Source organism: Ostrea edulis, chromosome 5, assembly GCF_947568905.1.
Source record: "Ostrea edulis chromosome 5, xbOstEdul1.1, whole genome shotgun sequence".
Classification (NCBI taxonomy): Eukaryota; Metazoa; Mollusca; class Bivalvia; order Ostreida; family Ostreidae; genus Ostrea; species Ostrea edulis.
In genome coordinates this window covers 55986023-55995770 of record NC_079168.1, presented here as the reverse complement: position 1 = coordinate 55995770, position 9748 = coordinate 55986023, and the positions used below count along the sequence as shown (strand labels likewise).

At 35.6% G+C, this 9748-nt stretch overlaps 2 protein-coding genes across 2 annotated transcripts in view; one reads left to right on the top strand and one right to left on the bottom strand.

The window, feature by feature from the left end:
* Positions 1-1997: 1997 nt before the first annotated feature.
* On the bottom strand, positions 1998-3716 carry LOC125650935 (uncharacterized). Its single transcript, XM_048879507.2, has one exon. The coding sequence runs from the start codon at positions 3686-3688 to the stop codon at positions 2054-2056; it is 1635 nt and encodes a 544-aa protein (XP_048735464.2). The 5' UTR covers positions 3689-3716; the 3' UTR covers positions 1998-2053.
* A 304-nt stretch (positions 3717-4020) lies between these two features.
* Positions 4021-9748, top strand: part of LOC125650250 (transcription initiation factor IIA subunit 1-like) — a 25574-nt gene continuing 19846 nt past the window's right edge. The window contains exons 1-4 of the mRNA XM_048878372.2: positions 4021-4184; positions 7310-7411; positions 7571-7703; positions 8871-8935. Coding sequence (XP_048734329.1) covers positions 4164-4184; positions 7310-7411; positions 7571-7703; positions 8871-8935 — 321 coding nt within the window. The 5' untranslated portion in view covers positions 4021-4163. The remainder of the gene's footprint in view (positions 4185-7309; positions 7412-7570; positions 7704-8870; positions 8936-9748) is intronic.

Here is a 9748-nt window from a genome sequence, read left to right as displayed (position 1 = left end):
ATATTTTTCGAAAAATCCAAGCGTGATTCTAAAGACCAATGGGGGCCGTCTTTAGGCACAGAGACTATTTCTGTAAAGTTTCATTGTTGATATTGTATTTAAAATACAATCCGCAAATATGGGGACGTCTTTCAATCGAGACTTTATTGCAAAAGCTGAAATAGTATTTGAAATACCATCTGTAAGTTGAATGAAAACAGGTGTACATGCATGTTGATAAAATACACTAAGTCTTTGTGATCAGCTTTAATCAGCAACATAATCCTAAACTCGTGCTAAGAGAGAAAAGGTTAATGATGCGTCCTACACTTATTTTTAAAAAAAATATCAGACTACAACAACCATATTAGACATTCTACTAGGTATGCTTCCAAGTGGAGCTACGGAATCTTCCCTGTAGAATACGCGCTATCCCAGACCCTGTCTTACAAGGTTTTTTCTACTTTATAAAATATCTAATGGGAGATCCTTAGTGGCAAATATAGCAGACTACTCAAAGTTCCAAAACAAAATATTAATGTGGGAGATTTTTTTTCCTCATCCACTTCTGAACTTGCCTTGTATATCAACGGATACGATTCCTGATCCCCACACATATTTTTTAATCATTTCACTAAAAACATTATAAGAAGAGGAATGCATGACTGGAAAGACCGTTCAATCCCCAAACGTCTGATGATTTAAAAAATATTCATAAAGAGGATTTTGCATTTAATGTCAGTTAACCCAAGTAGGTATCCCTAAAGGAGAAATATTTGTATGCAAAAAGGCTCTTTGTGCAAAGTTTTATAGCTGAAGTTGAAATAAAAAATATGCTGGAGTTTCTCATTGACATTACATTCCTAGTCTTTGGTAATCAGGTCTTCCAACAGTATGTTGGAATTCCCATGGGCACGAATTGTGATCCTTTGTTAGCTGACCTGTTTTATATTTTTATGAAGCAGAAATTATTCAAAAACTTCTACGCGAGAAGATAGAATATATTGCCGTGACCTTCAAATTCAACATTTAGATATATCGACGACGTTTTATTTATTAACAATGATAATTTTCATTCATGTCTCGATTCGATATATCCCTGTGAACTCAAAATAAAAGACACCATAGAGTCGTCCACTTCTGATTCATACTTAGATATTTTATTGAAAATAGATATTAACGGCAAACTAACAACTCACCTTTATGACAAACGGGATGATTTCATCTTCTCTATCGTCAAATACCCATTTCTATGTACATGTAGTTATTTTTCATTATCACATGCATATGGTGTGCATATATCTCAATTGATTCGATACAAAAGAGCTTGTTCTATGCATGATCAGTTTTTATATCAAGGCAGGCTACTAACAAACAAGTTGATGGTGCAGGGGTTTCAACAGTCTCGTTTAAAGTCAGCATTTTGCAAATTCTATGGTCGTTATAACGATCTAGTTTGCAAATACAGCCTATCATTGGGTCAAATACAATCTGGCATGTTTCATACCGATGGTTAGGCCATTCTTGGCACACTGATTTTGACTACGGATAACTCCGTTTACTTAATCACTGATCAAGATATAAGGCTCACGGCGGGTGTGACCTGTCTACAGGTGATGCTTATCCCTCCTAGGCACCAGATCTCACCTCTGGTTTATCAAGGGGTCCGTGTTTGCCCAACTCTCTATTTTGTATTGCTTAAAGGAGTTATGAGATTATCTATGCCCCCGATATTTATAGTTCATTGCTGTCCTCTCATTTTTCTAGTCAGAGATTTCTTATCCCCAAAGATATATCACGCCTTAGATTTCTGTCCATACCAAGTAGGATATTTTGTTGGATGTCAATGTAATAGGAAGAGGAACTATTCGAAAATATGTTATGGACTTGGGAATAAACCCTGGTGACACCTTCCTATATAGCACTACTCAATCGAATCGTTCCGATTATACTTCTTATTTCATTAATTGTTCGTCATGAATCTTTTACATCCACGCAACATTCAACCTGAAAATATATTATTTGTTTTAAAAAAATATTTAATTGCAAGAGGAAAATGTTACATGCAGGTGAACTACTGGAAATCAACGATGCTCATTTTAACAGTCATTGGAAGTGGCAATTTCAAAACATTTGGGACATTTCTGTCACAAATATTAAACATTCTTTGCATGCAAATCTTCTTCAGATCCCATACATTTGTGATTAATTCTGTGCAGTATTTTTTAACTTTGTTGTATGCTTCTGTTCTCTTATCCTGTTTTGAGGGAAGCGTTTCGATTTCTTTCTCTGTCTGGTCCATTATTTTTAAGCTTTCTTGAATCGCGGTTGGTGACATCGCATTTACCAACATTCTTATGTGTTCCATGTCTGAAGATCGAAGTAGGCATTGATCCTCGCTTTCAAGTTCCAAAAGTTTTCCAGTCATAACAGTTATGGGATATTGATTGTCGATCTTCAAACTAGGATCCGCTCCATTCTGTAAAAGAAGTTTGATCAGTTTATTATCTACCCCGGTAAGGGCAATTGTCCTGCAGAGAGCATGGAGACTGTTGCCCGACTGGTTTTTGGAACCATCGATTTCACCGATGTGGTTTGGGTTGCCTCTATGTTTAAGCAAAATTGCTGCACATTTGCTCATGTACACCTTAAGATATCGGTATCCTTGAATTTGAATGGCGTATAGCTCCACCGTTTGAAATAAACAATGTAAACCTGAAGAAAATGCAGATCTACCAAATGCCGACCTGATTCTCATGTCTTCAAAATCTTTCTCAAATTGAAGTTCATCGAAGTTGGGATCTGCCCCTGCATTGAGCAAGAGAAGGCAGCATGCAATTATGTAGTTCGAAGAATTGTCAAAATCATGACATGCTGAATGAGAGAGTAAGCTGTATAATGGGTAAGTGCGAAAAGGAATCGATGCTTTGATATTGTGTCCATGTTTAATCAAAATAGTAGTGACAGCTAGTAAGCGTTCATACCATTTCTTATCAAATGATAAAGTGTATGAATATAAAACATGAAATAGGTTCATCCCTTCGAATAAAGTTGAAAGATCAGTTCTCAGTTGTAGTAAAACGTCTAAACATTCCGGTCTAGCGTTTTTTAAAGCGGCACCAACTGCACTTTTGATCTCTTCATCCGAAGGGTGATCTGATAACAACGAACATAAGGCATATGGAGAATCGAGCTGGCATGCCATTTCAATGTACGCTTCATTGCCTTTAAATCTTTTCCCTTGTACAAATTTCCCGTGAAAGTGATCCAGAATAGCTTTAACACATCCAACGTGTCCACTTTCCCCCGCCAAATCCAAAGGAGTCTGTGTGACGTCACAACATTCTCTGTCCTCAGTCTTGTAACGATCGCCAGTCGATTTGTAATTGAAAACTGCCGGAACGTTGTCTAGAGGACGTTCCTGGAGCAGCATGTTTAAAATCATTCTATGACCAAGTCTTGCCGCTAAGTGCATGTACGGAAACGACGAAGATTCGTGTGGTGGTTTAAATAAACCCTTATGAAATAAGATACTAGCCGCTTCCATGTTGTTTGCAATAATAGCGTAATGTAGAACATCCATTCCGTTTTCACCTTTAAACTGTTCAATTGTCTTCTTGCTGACTTTTTCTATACACGCTCTTAATACTGTAGTTTCGGCATAAGTCTGTATCATATGAACCAAAGACGAAACTGTTGACGACTCCATTTTATTCAAAGCGTCCTTGGTTTTGGGCACCAGCCAGCTGAAGAGGGATAACTCTTCTTATATTATGTCAGTATATACAGTCACATTGCATTTGCACGTTTGGGAGAGGGGGGTCTTCATAATTATTCAAGATGGTCAGAATCAGAAATATCAAACAAACATGGGTCAAAGAGAGCATATTATTTACTTGTTTATCTATGTGTATTATCTTTGCAGATAGAGCACGTGCTTTTGTTTTTGTTTTTTAACGTAACACCGGAAGCACGTGGTTTTGTAATTTTCTCGAGTCAAGTCTCGCGTGCATTTTCGAAGGAATTGTATGTGACGTCAATTGTTATACCCCCCTCTAGGAAGAAGGGTTTAATATCGGCTATATAAGCAAGACGATCAGCAGAATTCGCCGGCTTCGAAGAAGTCCACATCGGCAATAATAGGGTGTTCGTCGTGTTTCTAGGCTTAATTTTTAGCCAGTGACATGGCTAGTTCAAACCCTGTGGTGAGTGAAATTACAGAAATGAAAAAAAGAGAGGGGTAATGTGTTTAGATTGAAAAGAAAAATATCGACCATTTCAACCTATGACGACAAAAGAATCCATCTTGTTTTAGCTAGGCGTCGCAGTTGATTTTCTTACTGTATCTGAGGGTTTTAAGAAATACTCTGATTTTAAGGGATTAATCGCGACTATCGTTTGCTAAATGTAGAATGAAGACTGTCTGTTGCATTTCGCCTGTAACAATACACGTACAGAAAACTCGTACATTATGTACCTGTAAACTGGTAAAGTTTACTGAGTAAACACCTCTACATGCAGTCAACAAGGTTTTTTTTAATTAGTCCTATGTACTGATGACAATTTTGGTATAAATACAATATGGTTCCATAAATAAGTCCTCTAATGTTTCTTTGAAAAATCATTTTGTCAAAGAAATTTATGTTTCTTATGATTAGATTTAGACATTTGATTGAAAATTAAATGTTCTGAGCAACAATTTCATTGTTATGAAACTGAACGATTAATATTTAGCAGTAATTCACTTTATTTTCTATAAATCTCCGTTAATCCAATTGGCTGTTCAGAAAAACACATTTTTATTTTTTGTAGTGAAATTGTTAATACTGACAAGAATTGCTATTAAAATGAACATTTGGGGAAGAAATCAATGCTTTATTGATTTAGATTGAATAATAATGTCATTTACAGACTAGGTGTGTTACATTTACCCACTGGTACTAAAAGAAGATGTTAATTGTTGCAGTCTAATTAAAATTGAATTTGTGTGCATTTATATATAATATACCACTCCTCAAGCATGTATGTAGCAATCATAAGTAAGCAGATTGAAGACTCTTTATTTTGATTAGATTGTTAATGTTTACAAGAAATTCTTATCATTCTCATAATTTAAAATATCATTTGATAGTGACAGTTAAAGCATAATTTGGGAGGAAGTTTTTAGAACACGTCTAATACGCCTGACCCCATGAATATGGCGTCAACATGTGTGAACTCACCTTAACCCTCATGTGAAGTAGAGACCTGCATATTTGAAACTATCCAAATTCTATACTGAATATTAATTATAGTTAATTTTAGTAAACACAGTTCTGTAAACTCCTCACCTCTTTCCCTTCATTCAGTTTTGTTTTGCTATCTATGGGCTAGAAGACCATTTGGCAGCCTGTGGACTATTTCCCCTCATGGATTATTCCAATCTATATACTTAAATGTAAATCCATACAATTAGATCAATCTTTCCCAAAGGTATCAAAACAAAACACTCTCCAAAGTACTTTAAAATGTTAGATTTAAAAAATTTCACACATATGTTGTGCATTTTTGAGATGTTTAAAAAGTTGAGGGATAATTCACATTTTTATGGGACAGTGTTTAGGACAATCTTGGGAACAGACTAGATTTACATGTATATTATTGTGTGTATTGCAAGCTTTCTCTGCATTTCTAAATATTGTGTTGGGTACTCAGAAGTTGCAGCTAAGAACCCCATGAGTACAGAATCTTATCAACTGTTGTTGAACAACTAAGTATTTTGATGTAGTATTTGAAAACAAAATATTTCTATTATTTATTGCCAATCAGCTGTGTGGCCATGTGATTCATTTTCTTGCAAAAACTCTTTTAAGACAAATTGTGTTCTGCAAGATGTATGGCAGATATGATCGTGTGTGTACATAGCAGGGTGTCAAGTTCCTATTTATTCCTATAATTTCCTATAAACTTGAAGGTTACTATATTTTCCCTATAAGTCATTAAAATCCCTATAAAGCCCTATGTATCCAAAAAAAAAATGACAGTCCTGTTTTCAAAAATGATAAAAGAAGAAGAAAAAGAACCCAAAATCCAGGAGCTGATGCTAGATTAATACTTCATTAGATTGTTATGAAGAGAATGACTATGATGATTGTGTAAGAACTGTCTATTGGATGGAAAACTGTCCACATCTGAAAGGATTTTGTCTTTGTTTATGTTTAATATTAATTCTTCTCCAGTAAGATACTATGCTTGCTAGATTTTTATACAGAAACAATAAACTTTTACACAAATTCTTTAATAAAAACCCGATTTATTCCTTTAAATCTGCTGTAAAAATCCCTATATTTGCCCTATAAACTGCAAAAAAAAATCCTATAATCCTGTATTTTTTAGACCAAAAGTGGCTTGACACCCTGACATAGATAATTATACACTTAACCTATTATCAATATGTAAATCTGTATAGCATTTCCAGTTACATTTTATTATCACACTCTGGAAGTAAATCATTTGTCTTCGTGTATATCCATCTTCATATCATCAGTTCACCTGTGTCAGAGGAACAAATAAACTTTAATGATTGATTATGTAGTCATTTACCTGTCTAGTATTTGTTGTATATTTTCATTGTTGGTAAATGTACTAAATTCAATGTTTTTGGGGCGTGTCTGTCCATCTCTGTGTCTACAATATTAACTTTGGACATAACTTTTGAACTACTAAAAATGGATACTGCATATATTTGGTGAACTAAAAGGTCAATGTCAAAGCTATAATTATTACCTAATCTACTATAATTTGATATTACATTTCCCCCCCCCCCCCCCCCTGTTTTTCAACTTTAATCAGCAGAGAGAGGTACACGAAATGAGCAGGGATGAAACAGTTCATCACGTGACATGCTATTACCCGATCACGTGACGAACTGTTTCCTGGACACATGAGAAACTATTACCCAATTAGTAGATTTGTAATAAAACAATTATTTCATGCTGACCAGCGAAACAGTCAAAACTATTGCCCCACAGTAGTGGCGAAGACCCAGGAAGCTGTTGTCCTCGGCCTACGGCCTCTGACAACATTTTTTTGGGTCATCACCACTTCCTCAGGGTAATAGTTTTGACTGTTTTCCTCGAACCCAGTCAATAACTGAATTAACTGTATACTGCTACAGGTCACCTATCAAGGTTAAGGTGAGAGAGAGAAATAATAATTTCCACAATCAAACATGGTTAATCATGGAAACAGTGTTTTTACATAGACAACTCATTTTTTCATTCACCTTAGGGCAAAAACAGATCTTGTAATAGTTTTGGCATGCTACTTACCTTCTTTGTTTTTTAAATAGCCCCGTTTATACAAGACAGTGGTAGAGGATGTCATATCAAACGTTAGGGAGGCCTTTCTAGATGAGGGGGTGGATGAACAAGTTCTGCAGGAGCTCAAACAGGCAAGTGTTTTGCATATGCTAGAGTATGAATTTAAAGTCAGTATCAAATAGAATTTTTGCATTAAATATGAAGATTTTGCTGCTAATAAGCAAATTTCATATCTTTTTGATTGAATTTGGAACATGATAATATTTCATTGCATTTTGAATTCTTGACAGTTGTGGGAAAACAAACTACAGCAGTCAAGGGCCCTGGATTCTGGCCCTGAGCCATCAGAACAAGTAATGATCCCATCCACAATTCAGTACATACCACAACCAGTGCAAAGTGCACCTGCCAAACAACAATTCAGTGAGTAAAAGTCCATAGATCTCGGCATCACAACAGTTTATAGAGTAAAAGTCCACAGATCTCGGCATCACAACAGTTCATAGAGTAAAAGTCCACAGATCTCAGTATCACAATAGTTCATAGAGTAAAAGTCCACAAATCTAAATATCAAAAGTCCACAGATCTCAGTATCACAATAGTTCATAGAGTAAAAGTCCACAGATCTCGGCATCACAACAGTTCATAGAGTAAAAGTCCACAGATCTCAGTATCACAATAGTTCATAGAGTAAAAGTCCACAGATCTCAGTATTACAATAGTTCATAGAGTAAAAGTCCACAAATCTAAATATCAAAAGTCCACAGATCTCAGTATCACAACAGTTCATAGAGTAAAAGTCCACAGATCTCAGTATCACAATAGTTCATAGAGTAAAAGTCCACAGATCTCAGTATCACAACAATTCATTAAGTAGATAGATCTTTGTATCACAATACTTCATTGAGTAAAAGTCCACAAATCTAAATATATATCATAACAATTCATTGAGTAAAAGTTCATAAATCTATATATCACAGCACTTCATTGAGTAAAAGTCCATAAATCTCCGTATCACAACAGTTCATAGAGCAAAAGTCCACAAATCTCGATGCCACAACAGTTCATTGAGTAAAATTCCACAGATCTCGTTACCAAACAGTACAAGCCTGTTGTGATACAAAGTCCACATATCTATTCCCCAAGTGTAGTGAATGCCAAAATCCCAATCTGACCAATAATCTGGATGCAATATTGTCCAGCTATGCCATCTAGATGCTTTTCAAAATGTATTATTAATATGTCTTCCTCAACTGAAGACACCGTCACAAACCCTTTCATAAGATTTAATTCATGACCTGACAAACAATTATACAGGTGCCTGGTGTGAAATATATCTTATTTAACAAAAATATTAATGCACATTTGCTAGTTCTAGTTCTTTATTATCCTTGAGTCACACAACTCATCAGAAACGGAATAACATAAATATGATATTTACAAACATCACACAGGAGAGTATACATAAAAAGAAATTCTAAATTAAGCAGTATTTAAGAGTTAGCTCACAGAGCCAATTAATTTTGTAGACTAGAATGATTTTAAATCCTGAATTCTTTACCTCTGATGAAGATTTGTAATTGATTGTAGTAGGAGCTTCAGGAGTTGTGACTCAGAACATGCCGGTCCCTGTACAGATTGCCAGTCAAGACATTGTAAGTATACAGTGTCCTGTAATCAAATTTAGCCTGGTTATTAATCCGCTTTGATTTTAACATATATGATATCATTGTGCTTGTAGTCTTAGTAACAAACAATTGCACAAGGACTACGTAGATAAGTTTTGAGAATGGTACAGGAGTAATGAAAGTTGGAAAATTGGAAAAGAGATTGTGTTATGGTGTAGTCACTAGTCAGTGAAGGTATTTATTAGTCCCTACTGGCGAAGCTGAAGGAAACAAATAGTTTTCACACTGTTCGTCCATCTGTCAAAACTTAGTTTTCTTCACTTTTTAGTTCCCTACCAATGAAGTCGAAGGGGACTTTAAGATTTGTGCTCCGTCCGTCAGTTCAGTTTTCCACACTTTTTAGCTCACCTGAACCGAAGGTTCACGTGAGCTTTTCTGATCGCTTTTTGTTCGTCCTGTGTCTGTCCGTCTGTCTGTTAAACTTTTCACATTTTCGACTTCTTCTCCAGAACCACCGGGCCAATTTCAACCAAACATGGCCAAAAGCATCCTTGGGTGAAGGGCTTTTAAGTTTGTTCAAATGAAGAGCCATGTCCCTTTCAAAGGGGAGATAATCACAAAAATGCAAAAATAGGGTGGGGTCATTTAAAAATCTTCTTCTCAAGAACCACTGGGCCAGAAGAGCTGAAATTTACCTGAAAGCTTCCTGACATATTGCAGATTCAAGTTTGTTCAAATCATGGCCCCCGGTGGTAGGATGGGGCCACAAGGGGGGATCAAAGTTTTACATACAAATATATAGGGAAAATTTTTAAAAATCCTCTTCTCAAGAACCACTAA